The sequence below is a fragment of the Notolepis coatsorum genome (assembly GCF_963971535.1).
Source record: "Notolepis coatsorum genome assembly, chromosome: 13".
NCBI classification, from domain to species: Eukaryota; Metazoa; Chordata; class Actinopteri; order Aulopiformes; family Paralepididae; genus Notolepis; species Notolepis coatsorum.
The window spans coordinates 32,694,588-32,718,683 of record NC_140177.1 but is presented as its reverse complement, the minus strand read 5'-3'; the positions used below and the strand labels follow the sequence as shown (position 1 = coordinate 32,718,683).

At 47.1% G+C, this 24,096-nt stretch overlaps 1 protein-coding gene across 1 annotated transcript in view; it reads left to right on the top strand.

Moving 5' to 3' along the window:
- Positions 1-3,345: 3,345 nt before the first annotated feature.
- Positions 3,346-24,096, top strand: part of LOC311239320 (H-2 class II histocompatibility antigen, A-U alpha chain-like) — a gene marked incomplete at both ends in the record, with an annotated part of 37,443 nt that continues 16,692 nt past the window's right edge. Inside the window, 2 exons of the mRNA XM_084327626.1 lie at positions 3,346-3,520; positions 21,387-21,632. Coding sequence (XP_084183752.1) covers positions 3,346-3,520; positions 21,387-21,632 — 421 coding nt within the window. The remainder of the gene's footprint in view (positions 3,521-21,386; positions 21,633-24,096) is intronic.

The window sequence follows — 24,096 nt, the reverse complement described above, 5'->3', positions numbered from 1 at the left end:
GGGTGTGCAGGGGGGTATGGTGCTGGGGGGACGTGCCTGGGGATATTATAAAAGTAATGTTGTTTTTGTGAATGAGTTTTTGTTTCCATAGTAGGTACACGGAGAAGGAATGGGTTGAGAGTTGTTAGGTCCCTGGGGTCTGGTGCTGAGTCTGTACGGTTATGCATGACCGTTTAGCAGGGCACTGGGCTTCCTGGGGTTAGTGACAAGGTGGGGTGCCTGGGCGTTAACTACCTTGTACCTGTGGTGAGGTTATCCTGTCCTCTGTGGGGAGTCTGTAATGGACGCTTCGGAAAACGGAGGGTGGGGCCTCGCGGCGTGCAGGGAGTGATGTCGGAAGGTGCGTAAAAACAAATGTTAGTGGACACGTGTCTGAGGAGGACAAGTGTCCACTGGGGGGAAGTAGTATTGAAAAATGGAAACATGATGATTGAATGAAATGTGTAATCAAGATGGTGACACTAATCAAAAAATTTGTGATTTTCGAGGTGAAACAGAATATTGGAGCGGGACCACGGGGAAAACATCGGAAAGCGGAAATTCAACGAAGGAGGGATCAACATAGAAGCGGAAATAAGGGAGTAGACACCGGAAACGCAAACACCACTGTCAATCACAACATCTCTCAAAAATTTGAAAAGATTGTATGAATTAAGTAAAGGATTATTCATACTGTTGATAAAAAATCTCTAAAAAATTAGATGTGGTATGAATATTAGATAGAAGATATATTCATACTGAAAAAACGGAGTAAAGTGAAATTCCAGTTGAAAAATTAAAAAGAACTGTTGTATTTTGTGCTCTATTTTTCAGCAGTTCTGCCAGGCAACGAGGGCACCGCAAGTCAGGTAAGACTACAGATCACCAGTGAAAAGGGAAAGAAGAGAATAGACAGGGCTACAAGTACCGTTAGCGGTTGTTCGAGTAGGAGATAGTCACAAAAAGCATAGACACCTACACTTAGACAGGGAATACAAAGATCACTCTTGCCTGCTACCATTTTTAAAAATAAAATAAGACACAGAAAGAGGAATTAAAAACCTCTAGTACATGAGAAGAAGAAACGCATATAGAAAAATGACAACGGAGGCAAATAAAGATGTGAGTACACCAATTGGTTGGATGGAGGATAACCCGATACAAGTGCTTGCTAAAAATAATCCTTACACAGAGGACAATCCTTACTATGTGGAAAGACTTATTGAATTATCAGAGAAATGGAATAAAAGATGGCCACACATCACCAAACCCTGGCCTATTGAGGGCTCTTTTGATTTAGAAATAATATCAGATCTGAATGCTCTAATTAGGACATATAGAACGGAAGAGGAAAAAGTGGGAAAGCTGACAAAGAGAGGGAAAAAACGCATGTTAGAAATGGACACCTTATCAAAATTCGCTCGGGAAGCTGAGAGAAGGAAGAGTATGGTTGAGGACAGTTTGACTGTCAATAAGGAGGCCCTGCCGACAGAGGAGCTAGCTCCCATTCTGATCACTCCCCTGGCCCCTAAAAGGACAATAGTCATCTCCCAAAAAGCACCTGAGGTAATTATAGCACCTCCACCATATGCTAGCAGGAATAGGGAACCAATCTACCCTATCCTGCCTGTAATAGACATGGAGAGCCAATACGAGATAACCAATAATAGCGGCAGTAGAACGGAGATGGGACGGGCAGTGACCACAATCACCCTAACACCTGAAGTAGACGAAACGGACCAGGAGAGAAGAAGGGAGCGAGACGTTCAGTCCCACAGTATTCCTTATCCCAGGGCGGCGGAGAGATATCGAGACGAGGAGAGATATCGAGACGAAAAGAGACACCGATGCAAACATGTACCGCTCAATGCCGCACAGAAAGAAATTCTCTGGGCGGAAGGAGAGGGACGCCGAAGCGATGACATCAGGGCTTGGGATGACCAAATAGAAAGTCTATACGATAGAGATCTCAGCCCCAGAAGAGACTATCCCCGGGAGAGGTCAAGACAAGCTCCCAGCTATCGCCGGTCCACTTCCCCCGAAGCCCGCGAAGACTGGGAAGACACAGAGGACGAGGACCAGACATGGGAGCCCCAGACCAAGTATCAGGAGAAAGACAGAGAACGAGAGGAAGAGGAGAGAAGGGAGAGACTCATCAAAGTAGTGACGCCGAAGACCTTACCTGCTCAAAGATACTCTACAACACTCTCCGTGCCCTCACCTTCCCTCGAAGGAAGCAATCGGCGGATGAAACTGACGGCTACCATGGAGGAATTAAAGCGACGACATCATGGGATGAGTAAGGAAAACCGAGAGCTGGAAGCACAGATACAGGCCTACCAAGAGGCAAAAGACACTGATTCCGAGGGATACCAAGCAATCGGCGAACGCTGGAGAAGGGGCACCGACGCACGAACAGAATTGGAAGACCAAATGAGAGAAGCAAGAGATGAAATCAAAGTGTTGAAAAAGGCGGAAGAAAAAAGAGTGACCAGATCCAGTACCCGAGAGTCTACGGTCAACATACAACCCTTGATGATAAGACATCAGGGATTGGAGTACCAGCCATGGAATGCTTCAGACATGTCCCAAATATCGGAGAAGTTGCCCTCCCTCCAGAATGGGGCTTTTCCATGGATTGCCAAGCTGGAGGAAATAATGGTAGGCCAACAGCTGGCTATCGGCGATGTCAAGCGACTACTCTCTCACAAAGTAGGAGTCGCTGGCATGGAAGAACTGCTAACCAAGGCTGCCATGGTGCGGTATGTAGTGTCTGGAGCCCACGACCAGGACCTCTTCGCCGCTCACCGAGGAGCACTGTGGCGGGTCCTGCGAGAGACCTATCACACCCTGATGCATCCAGATAAGATCCACATTGGTGCGTTGGGACCTGATACCCCCCCAGAGAGTATGTGGCACAAGCCTACGCCACCTGGAGAGACATGACCGGCCAAGACCCTGCACAAAATCCAATGGGAGAGGCGATGCTAAGAGAGAAAATACAGAAGGGCCTCTCCAATGAGGTGAGACAGAAATTGAACGAAGTGGTGTGCCTGGGAAGCCTTCCGTTAAATGCATACCTGGAGAACGTGAGCCATCAAGTGGAGCTGCACAGGAAGAAGGAACAACAGGCCAAAGACAAAGAAACGGCAAGTCAGCGAAAGCTCATGTACCAACAGCCGGTCGAGGCAGTCAAGATGGTAGAGTACCTCCAAGCCCTGGTACAAGCCACACCACCCAGAGCCGAGACGGGGAATAGTGGACAACTGAACAACCAGGAAACAGCACAGCCCACAAAACAGGAAGCACCGGCACCCATACAACAACAGAATCAGCGGGGATCGAACTGGCAGCCCCGAGGAGGGAATGGACGTCCAAGAGGAGGATCGTCTGGATGGCCGGCATCGGCTGAGTGCTGGACTTGTGGAGAACTCGGCCATCTTGCCCGATACTGTGACAAAGGGTGGCGAGCCAGCCCCAGGGGTCGAGGAAATAACAGAGGAGGTGGCCGAGGAAGAAACGGCCGACTCCAGGATCAGTGGTACGGACCGAACCAATACCAGACCCAAGACCAAGGCCAGACCCAAGACCAGAACCAGCAACAGAACATGGGCCCAGTAAATCCATCCAGGGGGCCGGAACAGATGTTCTGACGAGGCCCAGATAGTTCAATGGGGGGGTGCCAGCTGTCATTGTCACACTTAAGGGAGGAACCAATAGTGCACGTAGCGGTGAATAATAAATCTGTCAGGATGATGGCAGACACCGGGGCGGCGTACACTGTGGTCCAACTTAAAGATGCGACACACCTGCCCATGTCCGGTCGATATGTACGGACCATTGGATTTGAGGGAATAAAAAAGCTGATTCCAGTGACAGAACCTGTCACCCTGAAGTACAGAGGCAAAGAGGCGACTGTTTCCATCTTGGTCTCCGACACCGCACCCATCGGCTTACTGGGCAGGGACGGCTTTGGTATGCTGGGGATGAACATTCTATGCACGCCTGATGGTTGTGTAATCGATGTCCCAGAAGACCAATACTATCAAATGATGCAAAGGACGGACCCCCGACCACCGGAAGTATACTGGTTGGGGAACCTAAGCCAGGAGTTGCTCGGACCAGCGTTGGAATGGGAGACCTTCATCACCGCCAATATGCCATCGGCGAGGAACCCAGAGACACCATACCACTGCACTCTACAATACTATAAAGATGCGGATGAAAGACAAGCCGAGGAGTGGATGAGAAATCAACCAGAGGAGGTGCAGCTCAACGCCACCAGCATAGTGATGGGTCCCCAAGGAGCAGCAATACGGCTTGCACGAAGCAACTATCTACAAAAGGAACACGAGATCACAGACAGCGTTCCCCACGTGACGCTAAAAGTGACCGACTTGTGCGACCAACAACACATCGGAAGGATGATGAAAGAGGCAGAAGGAATAAAGTTCGAACAGACGACGGAGAACCGACTCATATGGATAAGCCCGGACAAACGGTTCGTCAAGATAATGATTCAAGGCACAGGGATGGGACGTCCCCAGACGGTGCAGCTGTCACAGGAGACAGTAGAAGAAACCCCCCAGAAATTGAGCCTCCAGGAGGAGATGATGGGGGCCATACCAGAAGTGCTGTGGTCGAAACATAGCACCGACATTGGACTGATCAAATCTGCTCAACCAGTGAGGGTGGAGCTTAGACCAGGAGCAACCCTGCCCTGGAAAAGTCAGTACCCACTGAAGGAAAAAGCGGTGGCCGGAATCGAGCCACAAATCAAAGGACTTCTAGAAGCCGGGGTACTACGAAAGACAAAGAGCCCCAAGAGCAACACGCCGTTGCTGCCAGTGGAGAAACCTGACACCTCGTACCGTCTGGTACACGACTTGAGGGCCGTAAATGAGGTTTTAATTGACTATCCCGCCGATGTCCCAGATCCCCACACATTACTGACATTCATCCCGCCGCAAGCTGAGTATTTTACGGTTATAGATTTGTGTAGCGCCTATTTTAGCGTACCTTTGAGCAAAGAGTGCCAGCATTTTTTTGGTTTTACCTATAAGAATGAGCATTATGAGTACACTAGGCTCCCACAGGGATTAAAGCATTCCCCACACATCTTTAACAAGATCTTGAGAGAGGATCTGGACGGGTTAGACCTGAGATTGAAATCCAGAGTCATTCAGTATATGGACGATATTATCTTGTGTGCCGACGATCAGACAACATGTCACAAGGAATCTATCGAACTATTGCAACTACTAGCAGAGAAGGGACACAAGGTGTCTTTGAAAAAATTGCAGTACTGTCAACCTAAAGTAGCATATCTAGGTCAAACGATTTCAAAAGGCCACCGAGCTATTACAGAGGAACATTTGGTGGCTATTAAGAAAGCTCCAAAGCCAGTGACTGTAAGACAGATGATGATGTTTTTGGGAATCGTCGGGTATAGTTCCACTTGGGTGGAGAATTATACAGAACTAGTAGGGCCTTTAAGAGCTATGATAAAAGTTTGCGGAAATGATAAATTGAGTGCTAAAGTAACCTGGACTGAGGAGGGCCTGAGGGCATTTGAGACCATAAAGACCCGTATGTTAGCTGCCCCGGCCTTGACTTTGCCTGATTATACCAAGCAGTTCATACTGTATGTCTCTTCCTCTTCAGATCAGAGGTATGCATGCGCAGTACTGGCACAAAACACCGGAGTGGGGATCCATCCACAACCAATAGGATACTACTCCATCGCCTATTCAGAGGTGGAAATGGGAATGCCTCCGTGCTACCGAGATTGCGCCGGAGTCTTCCTGATGTACGAGAAAGCTGCAAGTATCATGATGGGGTATCCAGTAAATATTATGGTAGGACATGCGATCCAAAATTTGTTGGAATCTGGTAAATCTGCACTAACGATACCCCGTCTGAAAAATTATTACAGGATTTTGGAACAGGAAGATGTTACTTTGACTAGGTGTTCCATAGTGAACCCAGCGCAGACCCTTCCTAAGCCTGAGGATGGAGAACCTCACGACTGTGTGGCGGCAGCTGAGAGGTACTCCAGGCTTAGAGCTGACTTGCAGGCTTTCCCGTTTAGCAGTCCTGATTTGGAACTATGGACAGACGGCTCATGTTACAGAGTTGGAGAGGACCTAAAAGCAGGTTACTCTGTAGTAAAATCACAAGGTGATGGGTTTGTCGTAGCAAAGGCCGAAGCCTTGACACAACCCTGTTCAGCTCAGCTGGCGGAACTAGTCGCTCTGACTGAAGCGTGCAAAATGGCAGAAGGCAAGAGCTGTAATATCTACACGGATAGTAGCTACGCACAGAATATCAGTTTTCTCTACGGAGCGGTGTGGAAAGGGCGAGGTTTTAAGAGAGCAGATGGTACCGCCATAAGACACTGTAGTCAGATAACCGATTTGTTGGAAGCAATAATGAAACCCAAACGAATTGCGATTATCAAATGTGCTGCCCATCAGTCTGATGAGTCTAAGGTGACCAGAGGTAACAACATGGCAGATGTCGCTGCCAAGCAAGTGACAGGTGCGGACAGAGCAGGTAAGGTATTGGTTATCACACATGAGGTGGAGTTGGAAGATAAGATTACTTACAAAGATGTTTTGACCTTTCAGGAAGAGGCGAGTCAGGTGGAGAGAAATCTCTGGTCAGCAAGGGGGGCTAGTAGAGATGGGACAGGTTTGTGGCGGAACCATGAGGGACTTGTGGTTGCACCAACTGGCCTGGTCGGACTGCTGATCCAAACTGCGCATGAGTTCTGTCATGCCCACCGGAGAGAGGTGAGTAGGAAAATTGAGGAGTATGGGTTTTGGGCGCCAAACCTGCTACGGCAGATTGATTGTGTAATAAGTAGATGTGCAATTTGCTTGAAGAACAATGCACGCAGAGGGATCGTTGTGTCTCCGGGACACATCCCCACCCCAAATGGCCCAATGAGAGAACTTGTGATTGACTATGTAGACATGATAAAACCGATTAACCAAAAAAGGTACATTCTTGTCGTGGTGTGTCGATTTTCAAAGTGGGTGGAGGCTTGCGCGACTAAACATAAGGATGCTGCCTCAGTGGCTAAGTTCTTATGCCGTGAGGTAGTAAGCCGTTACGGAATTCCAGATAAAATCTGCAGTGATAATGGAAAAGAATTTGTGGACAAAACTGTACGTTTAGTACTCCAACAGATGGGGATAAAACAGCGTTTCGGGTCCGTTTACCACCCTCAGAGCCAGGGGGCTGTGGAACGCATGAACGGGGTACTTAAGAACAAATTGGTTAAGATCTGTCAACACACCGGTCTAAACTGGCTGAGCGCGTTACCGTTAGCATTAATGGCTTGTAGATCTAGCGAGATCCGGGGCCTGCGTTTAACTCCGCACGAAATGTTGTTTGGCCGATGTATGGTTGTGCCCGGATTGCGCGCAGCAGGAAAAGGTCCGAGTTTGGATGTTCTAGACCACGAGATGCGTGAGTACGTGAAGTACATGTCAAAGCTCCACGGGGCAATCTATGATTATGTCTCTAGTAAACGAGAGACAGAGGAGGAGGAGGATAGGCGGAATGTTCCCCAGATAGTACCAGGGGACTACGTTTATGTTAAAGTGTTCAGACGCAAGTGGTATGGCGCGCGGCGGGAAGGACCGTACGAGGTCGTAAGAGCTACGGAAAGAGCGCTACAGGTAAAAGGATCTTCAATGTGGTTTCACCTTTCGCATTGCGTAAAAGCCCTGTAAGATGGGCAAGAATTGGAATCCGAACCCCTGTTCATTGATCAAGAACAGGAGGAAAGGCACGACGAAGGGGAGAATGAAGACGATTATGGGGAGCCAGACAGAGGAGATCATGAATTGGAATTGGAAAATGATGATTTTTCCTCTGTGGATTTTGGCGGAGTACCAACAGCGGAACCAAGGAAGCTGGAGGAGAGAGCGATTAGCGCAAATGCAACGGAAGAGACACGGCCAAAAAGGGTTATCAATAGACCTCAGAGGTTTCAGTGAGGATAACTGGTAGAATTGCAGCTAAGAAGAAATAGACCTCAGAAGGTCTTTTGCGAAGGAGAAATTCAGTGTTTATATGTTTATGGTTTAAGTCTCCTTCGGGTTTTTATTAGAACTGTTAGTCTTATATTGGTGTGAGGTAAATCTTTTCTTGCAGAGTCCATTACACAAAATAGACATATTTGGTAATTACATGGATAATGTATAGTCTTAAACGAAATAAGCTGAGAATGGTACGATCATCTTTTTGTATAAAGAGACGGACCTAGACTGGATGTCATAATAATAACTGATAATGTGTATAACTGTGCAAGAAGAAGAGGTAAGTGGAATTTTGGAATTTTTTGGATTTTTGGATTAAAAAGAAAAAAAAAATTGTTTATATTTTATGGAAATATTATATCATTTTGATTTTGAAATTTACTGGTTACATAATGAGGGTAGACCCCTCAGAGAAGGGATTGTCGTAAATTAAATTGATCAAAATGACCCGTATAAGCATTACAGGAGGGATTAAAATCATCTAGCGGTTTCTGGAAAAGGCCACAGGAGAATTCAGTCAAAAGCTAATAGTGCAACCCTTCACCCTTCACCTAGCAGCTATAGGAAAAAGCCCAGAGTGCCATAAAAATAAGAACAGATCAAATGGCAAACAGATGACACATCTTCCTCCACAACGAACAGGGATGGTGCGCCAAATAACTAAACTTTTAAGTCAAGAAGTGACGGCCTGAAGGCCAACATCCGAGTTCTGTTTACTTTAGCTAAGCAGACCAAACAGGCCATTCTGTGATACCCACTGTTAAGTTGAGTGGGTACTATATTTCCATCTGTATGAGGGTCGCATTCAGGGACACTTGGGTAAATCATTCTAAAAGGAAACTAGTTCATATCCCCTCTGTAAGGTCACCTTGTAACGCTGTTTCGCAAGACCCAAATCACTGAGAGGGGAGACCTTCTAGCCAATAGGAAAGCAGGCTCTCTGGGGTGACGGCACTGGATGGCGCAAGGGCTGGGGGGGGTTCTCTCTTCTCTATAAAACCTACAGGTTGAATGATGGAGGTGAGACAGAGACACGGAGACACCGAGACGCAGAGAGACACGCAGGGAGAACGGAAAAGCAGAGACGGAGAATCCACCCCACCAGTTCGAGAATAAGAGACGCCACTAAGAAGCCCTCCGGGAAAAGCTGATTAGAGATAGAAAATAATTGATGCTGTGAACCAGATAATTTAAGCTGTTGGATATTCCAATCAAACAACGGTCAGAACCGTTTTCACCCGCAGCGCTGTCTCCGCCTCCACGTGATTTCCAAAGGACCACATTTGAATGAACTGTTACTTTAACGGGAAACACAACGAGCAGAGTAAGCTATTCCACTATACATTAGAGAAAGATCATATAGCTATAACATAGAATCATTGAGAAGATACATTACCACCATTGACCTCATTTTGACCTCTGACAAGTCCATGATCTCCAGTAAAGGGGTGATAGCATGCGGGTTAAGTGATCATTATATGATTTTCTGTACCCGCAAAAAGCTAAAACAGAAGGCCGGCTGTCACAAAACAGTCACATCTAGAGACCTCAAAACTTACTCTAGAGAGGCCTTTAACCTAGAACTGGGGAGCTTGGACTGGTCAGATGAGCTCAGTGGTACACAGGTTGAAGAAACATGGCTTGGATTCAAAACCAAATTCACAGCAATACTCAACAACATGGCACCGATAAGAACCACCAGGGTTAAAAATCGCGCTGAGGCATGGATGCACACTGAAATACTGGCCGCTATGAAAACCAGAGACAAAAAATGCTCTGAACTTCATAAAAGTCAGACAAAGCTTTCCAAAAGCTCAAACAGTGAACTCCAAGCCCACGTGGTTGAACTAAAAATCCAAAGAAACAGACTAAGAAATGACGTAAACACCATGATCAGAACCGCAAAAAGAAATTTCATCAACGACAAAACTGAGGAAAACAAAAACAAACCCCGCGAACTTTGGAAATTACTCAATAATCAACTAGGCTGCAGTAAAAAACTTAAAACCAGATTCTCAAACATAAACATAAAGACGGACAACACGCTCATCACAGACAAGCTGGATGTAGCCAATTACTTAAACATCTTCTTCACAAACATAGCCACAACACTGGTAAACAAACTACCCTCCCACTCAGGGCATTATGGGGTAGAACACATAGTAGCATACTACAAAAACCTAGGGGTCCACAAAGACGACTTCAAACTTGAAATGGTAACAACCGATGAGGTACTCAAAAAATTGAGCGCCCTCCAACCTAACAAGGCCACTGGCCATGACAACATCCCCTCCAAATTCCTCAGAGACGCAGCAGCCGCCATCACCCCAGTCATCACACACATAATAAACCTCTCTATAAAACAGGGGCACGTCCCCAAGGACTTCAAAATTGCGAGAGTGACCCCTCTACACAAAAAGGGCAGCAAATTAGACCCAGGCAACTACCGCCCTGTTTCTATTCTTACCTCCATCTCGAAAGTCATGGAGAAAATAGTCTACGAACAGGTCGAAAAGTACCTGGCGGAAAAAAACCTAATCTACGAATTCCAATCTGGCTTCAGAACGTCCCACTCCACTGACACATGCCTCCTCTATTTGAACGACCACATCAAACAAGAGGTGGACGCTGGCAAATACTGCGGCATGGTCATGCTGGACCTACAAAAGGCCTTCGACACTGTCAATCACTCCATTCTAATGGACAAGCTAAAAGCAATTGGTTTTGATAGCCTATCAGTGAGCTGGATGCAATCCTACCTGGAGGGGAGAGAACAGATGGTAGAGGTAAACGGTACTCTATCCCCCCCCCCTCACAGTGAGCTGTGGTGTTCCACAAGGAAGCATACTAGGACCGCTACTCTTCCTAATTTATGCAAATGACATGTCGTCAGCCTGTGACTGCAACTTGTTCCTGTTTGCGGACGACTCAGCCCTGCTGGTCTCTGACAAGAACAAATTGCAGGTTGAAAAAACCCTCAGCACGGAACTAGGCAAAATCTGCATATGGCTCGCTGATAACAAACTATCATTACACATGGGCAAAACAGAGTCCATTCTCTTCGGTTCAAATAACAAACTCAGCAAGACCGACGGCTTCTCAGTTACAGTGGGTGACAATATTGTCACAAGGAAAGACGAAATTACCTACCTGGGTTCCATCCTAGAGGCAAATCTTTCCTGTGACAAAATGGCATCCAATGTAATAAAAAAAGTCAACCAACGAACTAGATTCTTGTACCGGATCTCCTCTCTGGTAAACAAGAATACCCTGAGGACTCTGGCAGGAGCACTCATTCAAGGGTACTATGACTATGCGTGCACCTCATGGTACCAAAGCACCTCAAAGGCGCTTAAAACAAAATTACAAACATCACAAAACAAACTGGTCAGACTACTACTTGACCTGAACCCCAGAACCCACCTCACCCCTGCCCACTTTGCCAACCTAGGATGGCTTAGAGTAGACGACAGAGTACAGCAACTTGCAATGGGCCTGGTCTACAAGATACACTATACGACCGGGGTGCCCATGTACATGTCAAAATACTTCCCAAAGGTCAGTGAATACCACAACCACTACACCAGAGGAAGCTCAACAAATCATGTTAAACCCAGATTCGGCTCAAACAAGGGACTAAACACGTTTCGCAATTATGCCACAACAATGTGGAACGCCCTACCCAAAGCTGTAAAGGAATGTGAATCCCTGCCCACATTCAAAACCGCCCTTAAAGAGCACCTACGGGAGGCTGCAATTCGAAACTGGCCACCGTAAATGCCCAAAACCCCCACCACCTCCTAATAGACAGTCTCCTCCCCACCGCATGTATATATTCCCTCCCCGCCGTATGTATATTCCCCTCCCACCCACCCACCCCCTCCTAATGTACAGTCCCCTCCCCATCATATGTATATACTCTGTCAGGATCTAGGGGTAACAGTACTGTATATTTGAATACCGCCTATGTCACAAATGTATCAGTACTAAATACCTATATGTCCCTATGCCATAAATGTCATGTATGTTATGTATGTCATAAATGTCTATATGAATTGAAAATGGGGGACCCTGATGGAAACAAGACAAACGTCTTTCTCAGGTCTGCATCCCCTTAACAATTGTATGTATTGAGCCGTACTGTATTGTACCCATTCTGCAATCTGTTAAATAAAGTTTTCATTCATTCATTCATACACTCTCCCCGGTGCTGGACCGTAGCTCGTCCAGGAAGGCTCCCCAGTCTAGCTCGTCCCGTGCAATCCGGCGCTTTCTTAAATCATATGGGGTAGCTGACGTGTGGCGGTTTCGTAATCCTACATCCAGAGGATACTCCTTTTTTCCCCCGGTCCATAATACCTTCTCGCGCATAGACAGTTTTCTCCTGGATAAGAGACTCCTTCCCCTCGTAACCGAATGCGAATACGGAGCGATAGTTATCTCAGACCATGGTCCCTTAGTTATGAAAATGAGTATCCTGAATACACGGCTCGGCCACCGCCAGTGGAGACTCAACCCGTTGCTCCTGTCGGAGGAAGCCTTCACAAGCTTCATCACCTCGGAAATTACATTATTTCTCGACATTAATAAGACTCCGGGAATGTCTTCTTTAACCATTTGGGAATCACTGAAGGCGTTCTTAAGGGGACAGGTGATTTCATATTGTGCCCACCAAAAGAAGATAAACACGGCACGCCTTAAGCAACTGACGGACGAGATTTTGGAGCTAGATAGACTACATAGCCACTCGCCATCAACCGACACGTTGAAAAAACGTATATCGCTGCGAACTGAGTTTGACCTCCTGTCAACGCGACAGGCTGAGTACCTCATTACTAAAACGCAACAGGGGTACTATGAACATGGGGAGAAGGCCGGATGGATACTTGCCCATCAGCTGCGACAAAGAACTGCCAACCAGTCCATCCCCACTATCAACGACGAGCGGGGCTCAAAAGCCACTGACAACCTTAAAATTAATAAAAACTTTAAAACTTTCTACCAATCGTTATACACCTTGGACTCGCAAGTGGGGCCCTCCACGCTAGACGATTTCTATAGGACCCTCCGCGTTCCGACAGTCGACCCGGAGAGGGCCACAGATCTGGAGGAGGAACTTACGGTTGCGGAGATTATGTCAGCGATTAGATCTATGCAGAGTGGCAAGTCCCCGGGGCCAGACGGTTACCCTACAGACTTCTACAAAAAATTCTCAACCCAACTGTCCCCAATGCTGCTAGCCGTATTCGACGAATCATTCTCAACAAATTCTCTTCCTCCGACCATGCGCCAGGCGGTTATCTCCTTAATCCTTAAGAAAGACAAGAACCCCCTGGAATGCGGCTCGTTCCATCCAATTTCCCTCCTTAACGCCAATGTCAAGGTTCTCGCTAAGGTTCTGGCCCATCGTCTGGAGGGGGTTCTCCCCGCAATTATCTCGCCGGACCAAACAGGTTTCATCAAGAATCGGTACTCTTTCTTTAATATCAGACGCCTCCTAAATATCCTATATAGCCCCTCCCCACCCGGAACACCTGAGGTGGTCCTCTCCCTTGATGCGGAAAAAGTGTTTGATCGGGTGGAGTGGGACTATCTTTTCCACGCTCTGGAGAGGTTTGGGTTTGGCCCTAAGCTCATAGCTTGGATTAAAATTCTATATACGTCTCCGATGGCTGCCGTTCGCACCAACAACAATCTATCCACCTACTTTGAATTCCATAGGGGTACGAGACAGGGATGTCCTTTATCTCCACTCCTTTTTGCGATTGCAATGGAGCCCCTTGCGCTGGCTCTGAGGCAGAACACCGATATCAAAGGGATCATGCGCGCGGGCTCGGAGCATAAAGTCTCGCTCTACGCGGACGACATGTTGCTGTACATATCACAACCCCAAACGAGTCTTCCACGGTTGATGACCCTACTTGCGGACTTCGGCAAAATATCCGGATACAAAATCAACATTAAAAAAAGCAAACTGATGCCCGTCGGCACCTCTGCGGATCGGATACCTCTGAGCACATTCCCGTTTAAAATTAGCCCTAAAAAGTTCAAGTACCTCGGGATATGGATCACGCATGAACATAAGGACCTATATATGGCTAACTATCAACCCTTACTGTCCAACCTGGCGAGAGATATTGAACGTTGGGACCCCCTGTCGCTATCCCTGGGTGGGAGAATCAACACAATAAAGATGAATGTATTGCCGAAATTTCTATATGTATTTCAGAGTCTTCCAGTGTTTCTGACCAAAACATTCTTCTCCAAGATAAACAACCAGATATCTTCCTTTATTTGGAACAAAAAACCTCCCCGGATCAAAAGATCTATGCTGCAGAGACCCCGCGTAATGGGTGGGATGGCGCTTCCAAACTTTATTTACTACTACTGGGAAGCAAACATAAGATCGTTATTATACTGGGTAAGGGGGGAGGACACAGCCCCCTGGTGGACAGTACTGGAGAGTGTGTCAGTTAAATCCACCTCCCTATCTGCCTTGTTATGTGCTAAGCTCCCGTTCACACAGCCCATATCTAGCTTTACCTCGAACCCAGTTGTCATCCATTCGATAAAAGTGTGGAACCAATTTAGAAGAACCTTTTCCCTCAGGGAACTATCACTGGCTGCTCCGATCACAAGAAATCACATGTTTGTCCCATCAACGATGGATAAGGCCTTCGACAGTTGGGCTGGGAGTGGAGTGATTACGCTGTCTGACCTCTATATAGACGGCAACTTTGCCTCCTTTGAACAGCTTGTACAGAAATACAAGATCCCTAGGTCACACTTCTATAGATACTTGCAACTCCGGAGCTTCGTAACCTCGAACTCGGACTGCTACCCAGAGTGTCCTCCGGCTTGCCTTTTAGACTCAATCTTGAACTGTAAACTGATCCAGAAACAGGCTATAAGCAGAATTTATGAACTACTTAATAGAAGCAACTCGACACCTTAGGAGACTGACTTAGGTGAACCAATCACAGAGGTCACATGGGACAAGATAGTACAGGGGATTTTCTCCTCTTCCATTTGCCTTAAACATGCGGTTATCCAATTTAAAATTGTACACCGACTGCATTGGTCTAAAGACAGGCTCTCTAAGCTATATCCCGACATAGACCCTCTATGCGACCGCTGTAGACAGGCTCCAGCCAGTCTGCTCCACATGTTCTGGACGTGCCCAAAGTTGCACACCTACTGGCAGACCATCTTTGACACCTTCTCTAAGATATTTGGAAAGGAAGTGGAGCCATCACCATATATTGCATTATTTGGAGTGGCCCCAGCGGACATCCACTTTAGATGGTGGGAATCTAGAATGTTGGCCTTCTGCTCACTTTTGGCCAAAAGGCTGATACTGTTCAAATGGAAGGACCCGGGTTCACCTGTCTACGGCCACTGGATGAGAGAGGTCATGTATCATATTAAACTGGAGAAGATCAGGTATACTATCAGAGGTTGTACCGAAAAATTCCACAATATTTGGGATCCTTTCCTAACTTTCTTTGGGGGTATGGAAGCGGATAATGTGACGGAGGCGATCTGACTGGCTTCCCTGGTCTCTCAGCTTGTTACTGTTTATTTTTCCTATTATGTTCTAACTTTTCTTCTTCTCTATCTGCAGAATACAAGAGATATGTGACTGCTGTCGGGTGATTTAAAAGCTAAAAGGAAAAACAATGATTAATAAACGATCTAAGATATTGTAGAATGATTTTGTCTGGTATAGGGGTGGGGGGAGGGAGGGAGGGAGGGCCTTATTTTATTTTTATTTTCTTTTGGCCCATGTGGGACCGCCTGTAAAAACTAAATTTCAAATAAAAAAACCTTGATCAAAAAAGAAACCTTTTTGCGAACTTTAGAAGGTATTTTCTGTCCATTTTAGTCCGTAACGTTAGAGTGTGGATGTAATTTCCTTGTTGACACCGGATCAACCAATAGCAGCTCTCTGCGGTGACCAAATATCCGTTCGCGAGGAAAGATCTAGTCCCGACTTTAAAATTATGATTGCGCAAAATGTCCTATTTTGTCAATGGAGAACTTTTTGTTCCTAAATCTACACCAATCGAACTTTCACCCAGAGTGAAAATTGTGTAATTCGCTGAGGTGGGAACGAGAATCATTTTCTAGCCACTTCTCAGCCTTCACCATACGGCCTATTAATAGGCAGGGTACCGTCGTTGGGCCGACGTGCTTGTGTGCGAACGCACAAAGTTACGGCACTTTGCAAGCTTCTAGCGGCTCGGGCTGCATTTTTCGCAGACCATATTATACCGTTCGAAAGATCTATTTGTTGCCATTCGAATGCCACCTCACTCGACCAAATCCGTGCGCGGGTCTCGAGTTACATGACGATATGTCAGGGGAGCGTCTTTTTACGCACCGCGCGTCAGATGACCACCTAGGAGACTGACTAGACTCCAGGCGCTCCAGAACTGCCAATCATCCGCTGATGGCAAAAATGATTGGTCAGCGTTGTAGCCAACGAGTGGGGGGGGGGGGGGGGGGGAGGCGGGGGGCGGGGAATATCTAAGTGAAAGTTGACGAGCAAAAACGGGAAGTGAGTTCAGAATGCACTGTGGTGGATGAGGAAATGGATTTTGGAAAGCTTTTTTTTTTGGCGTCGGTTTACCTCGGACGTCTCTCAAAGACCCATTTCTGAACGGATTTTTACACACAAGACTTCAGGCTATGGAACCGCAGTGTTTTCCAGCTTATACCTATTTTCTTTTTATATATATTTTTTTTTATATTGCAACAACCGCGACAGAAAAATGTGAGTACACAAGTTCAAGTTCAACTCATGTTCAGACCTTTGTTACTCTATATAATATAAAGCTAAGCTTTCAAAAAAAAGTATGTAGTCCTCAAGTTCAAGTAAAAAAAAATCCACTTTTCTGGGTGCCTGGAGGTTAAAGGTTTGCTGATCCCTGGATTTTTGGTATTTAGTCAAAGTATAATTTCTATGTCCGATTTCTTTTAAGATGTCAGTGTTGACCCATGGTTCAGTCCTGACCTTTACCCTGACAACTTTCACGAGTGCAAGTTGATCTATGATACTAGATGTGAACAGGGATTTGAAAAGGGACCAAGCCTTCTCTACAAATGTACAGTTTAAGATATGTGACCCGTCCAAGTCTCCCAGGGCCTCTGTTAATGCCTCAACACTGTAATCCGATCTAATGCAGATAGCATTGTGACAATTTGCAGCCGCTCTCTGGATCTTACGGGGACAGAAGATGATAAAATGGTCACTCAGACTATAGATTTCTGACTGGTCATATGTCAACACCAAGTCGATAGTGGTTTGTGTGGTAGCACTAACCCTTGTAAACTGAGTGATCAGCTGATTTAGGTTAAATAAGGGGCAAAAGTTTCTGAAAGATTTTCAATTGGGGGCGTTTTTCTTTCGAGTGTTTGTATTGAAGTCACCAATCTGCCTCAGTGGGGATATGGTCCATATCCATTCTATCATTAAAACAGATGTCTCTGATCTAACATAAATGCAGACCCCACCACCATTTCTGTTCCTGTCTTTTCTAATAAAAGTGTAATTTTCAATTGTAACTTTGACTGTACAGATTGTTATCTGCTCAGAGCTTGTCACCAGAGCTCCTTTTTCACATGCTTCCCCTGGAGAGGGAGAGCTTCTCTGTACTTCCCTGAAATCTGAGTTGCATGTGGGAAACCCAACGTCTCATGCTTAGTCCAATATGCAGTAATGTCAGGTGTCATGACAGGACTCCCCACTCAACCCCCTCCATGCTTTAAAATAAGAAACAAACTCAGTTAAATTTACTCAAAAAAACACAACACAATCTCAGGCTTCAACATCAACCCATCCATCTACATTCATTGCACACATCCACATGCACACACTCACTTTAAACAAACCCTCACCTTAGACACTTTAAACACTTTAACACTACACCATATTGTATCTATTTATTAAAAGAGATTTACACTACATCCATGCTTAGTCTTTGTATTTTTTATTTTATTTTTTCTTTCTTTTCTTCACCTCGTCTCACAGCACCATGCTGCCTCCTCCACCACGTCTCACAGCACCATGCTGCCTCCTCCTCCTCCACGTCTCACAGCACCATGCTGCCTCCTCCTCCTCCACGTCTCACAGCACTATGCTGCCTCCTCCTCCTCCATGTCTCACAGCACCATGCTGCCTCCTCCTCCTCCACCACGTCTCACAGCACCATGCTGCCTCCTCCTCCATGTCTCACAGCACCATGCTGCCTCCTCCACGTCTCACAGCACCAGGCTGCATCCTCCTCCTCGTCTCACAGCAGTGATGCTGCCTTCTCCTCCTCCACCACGTCTCACAGCACCATGCTGCCTCCTCCACGTCTCACAGCACCATGCTGCCTCCACCACGTCTCACAGCACCATGCTGCCTCCTCCTCCACGTCTCACAGCACCATGCTGCCTCCTCCACCACGTCTCACAGCACTATGCTGCCTCCTCCTCCACATCTCACAGCAGGGATGCTGCCTCCTCCACCACGTCTCACAGCACCATGCTGCCTCCTCCTCCACGTCTCACAGCACCATGCTGCCTCCTCCTCCACGTCTCACAGCACCATGCTGCCTCCTCCACCTCGTCTCACAGCACCATGCTGCCTCCTCCACCACGTCTCACAGCAGTGATGCTGCCTCCTCCACCACGTCTCACAGCAGGGATGCTGTTCTTTGGTTCATGTGCTGTGTTGGGTTTCCGCCAAATGTATGTGTGTGTGTGTGTGTGTATGGCGGTGAACACAGGGGCTAGCTGGTTAGCACAGGACTTAAGTATGCATCCTGTTATTCCATCTGGGCCAGCAGCTTTTCTGGTGTTCACCTGCATAAATGCTCTTCTCACACTGTGTACCGACAACGAGAGAGTGTCCCCGCCCCGCCGCGGTTGCCCCCCCCCCCCCCCCCACAACAGCCGGCGCGCCAGTGACGTCACTAGCCGTTGAGCTAGCGGCGCCACTGTCTGCACCAAACCGAGCGTAGAAAGAGTTGAGTTTGTCCGCGAGAGAGGCGTCGTCGCTCCCCATTGAGGGGGCGCTGACTTTGTAGTCAGTTATTGTCCTCAGTCCCCGCCATGAGCCTCTTGTGTCGTTTTATGCCATTTGTGTCTCTAATTTATCAGCATATGGCCGTTTTGCAAGTTTTACAGCCTTGCGCAGAGTATAGACTGTAGCCTTGTACTCCTCCATGTTTCCCGACTCTCTGCCCAGGATGTAGGCAGTGGTGCGGGATTTCAGAGCTGCTCTGATAGTACTGTCCACCCACGGTTTCTGGTTAGGGAAGACCTGCACCTTTTTAGTGGGGACAATACTATGTAATGACAATACAACGCTGTCCGCGAACTCGCTGACGTCACTGGCGCTTCCTTGAAACATATCCCAGTCGATGTCCTCGAGAGCGTCCTGAAGCGTGGCCTCTGATTGGTCGGACCATTTTTTTGTCTCACGTGACACGACGGCGTCACGTGATCTTTGTTTGTAAGCGGGATAGAGGATAATGGAGTCATGATCCGATGTGCTTGTAGCCCCCGCCAATGGTGGAGCCGGTACAGCCTTGTAGCCGGCTCTGAACGGGGTGTAGCAGTGATCGAGTGTATTCCCTCCTCTGGTGGAGGACGGCATCACTTTCTTCAAATTTGCCTGATTGAAATCACCAGCTACGATCATGGCTGCGTCCGGGTGTTTGATCTGGTGCTTGTTGAGATTCTCCGCCAGTTCCGCCAGGGCCCTGATGGTGTTTGCTTGTGGAGGGATGTATACTGCAGTCATGATGACCGCTGTAAACTCACAGGGAAGGTGGAAAGGGCGACATAGAATGGAGAGATGTTCCATGTCCGGGGAGCATGAACGGGAGAGTACCTGTACCTCCTTGGGGCTAGTCCAGCCATTGTTCGTAAGGAGACAGACACCCCGGCCGACGCTCTTACCGGAGGCTTCGGTGCGATCCGCTCGGAAGATGGTGAAGGAGTCCAAGGGAGAGACGCTGTGATCCGGAGTCGCTGGCTTCAGCCATGTTTCCGTAAAACACAAGATGTTGGCGTCTCGTACTTCTCGTTGGAATCGGACCCTTGCTCTCAGATCGTCCATCCTCCCCTCCAACGAACGTGCATTCGCCAGAAAGATTGATGGGATTGCCGGGCGGTAAGCAGCTCTTTTTAACCTCAGTCTGATTCCTCCTCTCTTCCCTCTGTGTTTCTTTTTCTTGCCGGCTCCTTTGTCCTTGTTGTCCCGCCTGATCTCCGGTGGCCAATCTAGGCATAAAGTGTCTCTAAACTCCTCTTTGAGTCCGGAGTTTAGGTCAATAAGTGACTGGCGGTCATATGACGTCCCCGCCAGTGATGTTTTCATCGGGGCTAAGGCTCAAGATTAACAGAAACAACCACAGCTTTATACTCTTGGGAGTTCCATTTTTAAAGAGGATGACCGACTGGTTTGATTACTGATGATCTGACAGATATTGGCATACATGGTCCGGGGATGAATATGACATTATGTTCAGGTCTGCTTCTCCTCACTGGCCAGTGGTCTGGATCCGAAGCCGCCATGCAGGCACCGGTTGTCAGGTCAAATGTATTCTAGTCCTGATGGTCCAGAATCTCAAGATGTATTTGTAGCTTGGTAAATGGACCCACAGCCACATTCCAGAGTGGGGGAGATGATGCTATCATGGTTGACCAGAGGAGAGCTTAGATGCAAGGATATTAATGAATATAATTACAACGTGACAAATAAAAACAAACTTGAAACAAACAACAGGCTTCCCCACACATTCTAGCCAAGCTCCTGGGCTTAAACGCACACATGCCACCACTAGGGATGGGCATGAGTAATCGATTACTCAAGTAGCCTACTTTCCGTTTCAACTGAACTCCAGTGGTTTTTGAGGGTGCTCGATTATTATTTTTTGAATCACCAAAAGTGCTTGTGCCACTGAACAGAAATCTTGCTCTGAAATCCGGCGAGGCGTGAGTTGTTGCAGGAAGACAACACTGGTCAGCTGTGGAGCATGGATAGTGTCATGAGATTTCAGAGGCTTGTGCAGTCTGGTCTCCAGAGCAAGTCACACAATTCTAACCATCATGCAATGTGCTTAGTAAGGCAGAGGTCTAAACTGCAGGTTCCACTCATCTCAAACAATATTCTTGTGTGTGTTTCTGTGGTTAATGACATCACAGGTTGAAGCCTTGTGTGTGTTTCTATGGTTAATGACATCACAGGTTGAAGCCTTGTGTGTGTTTTTGTGGTTAATGACATCACAGGTTGAAGCATTCCGATGGAAACGTCTCTTTTTGTCTTGACTTTGTGTTTCACTCTCGTTTCATCCTCCCCAGTTAAACACGTTGACATTAAGCTGAGCGGCTGCTCTGAGTCCGAGGGGGAGCAGATGTTCGGAACGGATGGCGAGGAGGAGTGGTACACAGACTTTACCCAGAAGGAGGGCATGGTGGGTCTGCCTGAATTTGCAAGTCCGATATCATACCTTGGTCGCTATGACTTTGCTGTGAACGAGCTTGCCGTCTGCAGGAACAACCTGGCCACGGCGAAGGAGAACTACGAGAACCAGACGCTGCATCTAGGTATGTAGTCCCTTTGAAACCTTTAGTTTGAGTCAGTTTACGTTTTTAAGCTTTCATTTCAAGTTTCTCAAGTTTCTTTAGTTGTCATACAGAAGTACAGAATACTTTTATACAAAATGCTTTGTGTTACGCTCCAGAGACTGTGCTAGACAAAAATAGATAAGTATAAAATAAGTATAGCAAGTATAAAATAGAAGTCAAGTACGTAGACAAAAGTGTTCAGTATATACATATATACAATGTACAATGTAGAGTAGAAGTAACTGAGTTACAATACAATATACTATACAGTGCAAAGCAGAAATGGGATGAGGTACAATTTAGGTACTATTTACAGTAAGGTATAATGAGGTATGGGTTGTAGTGCAAATTCTTTACCAATAAATATAAAGTGTGTTTAGGTGTTCTAAAGTGGGTAAAGTGGGTGCTGCAGTGAGTTGTTTGTTTAAAGTGAGTGTGTGCGTGTGGATGTGTGTGCTGTGAGTGCATTTGATGGTTGTTAGTTACATAGTGTTATTGTTCGTTGAGCATCCTGATGGCCTGGGGATAGAAGCTTCTTCTGAGTCTCTCTGTGCTTGCCATGAGACTCCGGTATCGCTTGCCTGACCGCAGCAGTTCAAAGAGGCAGTTGTTTGGGTGGCTGGCGTCTTTGATAATTCTCTTAGCCTTACCCATGCACCGCTTGTTGTAAATGTCCTGGAGAGTGGGAAGCCCCCCTCCAATTGTGCGTTCGGCTGAACGGGCCACTCTCTGTAGTCTGCTACGGTCTTGTGCAGTGCTTACATTTACATTTAGTCATTTAGCTGACGCTTTTATCCAAAGCGACTTACAAGTTCTGTATGACAAGTCATCAGGAAGGGCACAACTCTATCAGCTGAGTAACAATGTTCATAAAGTGTTGAGTGCTACAGTGTAGGTTAGTTTATTAGGACAAGTGCATGACAGTAAGGTTAGTTAGGGTTAGATTATTATTTCTTTTTTATTCAGATAATGGTTGAAGAAGTGCGTCTTTAGTCGACAGCGAAAGATTGGACGGGTTTCGGCTGTCCTAACTGGGGTGGGTAGTTCATTCCACCATTGTGGAGCAAGGACTGAGAATAGGCAACTTGGTGCTATTCCCAAACCAGGAGGTGATATTGCCAGTCAGGATGCTCTCTATTGTGCATGAGTAGAAGTTCTTAAGGATATTCTGACTGACTTGGAACTTCCGTAGGCGCCTGAGGAAGTAGAGGCGTTGCCGTGCCTTCTTCACAACACTGTCAATGTGTGTGGTCCATGTCAAGTCCTCGGATATGTGGACTCCGAGGTACTTAAAACTGTTCACTCTCTCAACCGGTGCCCTGTCGATGCTGAGGGGGCTGTAGTCCCTGACCCCCGACCTCCTAAAGTCCACAATCATCTCCTTTGTTTTGCTGACGTTCAGGGAGAGGCTGTTCTCTTGACACCATCCCGCTAGAACCTTGACCTCCTCCAGGTAGGCCCTCTCGTCGTTTGCAGAGATCAGGCCCACCACTACTGTGTCGTCAGCAAATTTGATGATTGTGTTGTTGTTCAGCTGTGCCATACAGTCATGTGTGTACAGGGAGTAGAGGAGGGGACTCAGAACACAGCCCTGGGGGGCCCCTATGTTGAGAGTGATGGATGAGGAGGTGCAGTTGCCTGCTCTCACCACCTGGGGTCTGCCCGTCAGGAAGTCCAAGACCAACTGGCAGAGGTCATAGTTCAAGCCCAGGTCCCTGAGCTTGGCTATGAGTTTGGAGGGGACTATGGTATTGAATGCTGAGCTGTAGTCGATGAATAGCATTCTCACATAGTTCCCCTGCCTCTTGTCCAGGTGTGATGCTGCTGTGTGCAGCACATGGGCTATGGCGTCCTCCGTGGACCTGTTGGGGCGGTATGCAAATTGCAGGGGGTCCAGGTTGATGGGGAGGGAGGAGCAGATGTAGCCCTTTACTAGCTTCTCAAAACACTTCATGGCTATGGAGGTGAGAGCTACAGGGCGGTAGTCGTTGAGGCAAGCAGGCTTGGATTTTTTGGGTACAGGGATAATAGTGGACTTCTTCAGACAGGTGGGGATGACAGCCTGTTCCAAGGACAGGTTAAATATGTCAGTGAATACCGGGGCCAGTTGGTCAGCACAGACTTGTAGGACGCGGCCGGGGATACCGTCCGGTCCTGCTGCCTTCCTGATATTCACTTTCTTAAAGGTCCTCCTCACCTCATGTTCTGTTAACCTGAACACTGAGTCTCCATCAGCAGCGCCCCCCCCCCCCCTCTATTGCAGTGGTTTGTAGGCTGGTGTTGTTATTCACAGCCTCAAACCTCGCATAGAAGGTATTGAGATAATTTGCTAAGGAGATGTCACTGTTCAGCTTGAGGGAGGTGCCTTTGTAATCTGTCATCGTTCTGAGACCCTGCTTTCGACAACAAAAGTGTGTTTCGAGTTCGAGTTTTGCGCTCTGAT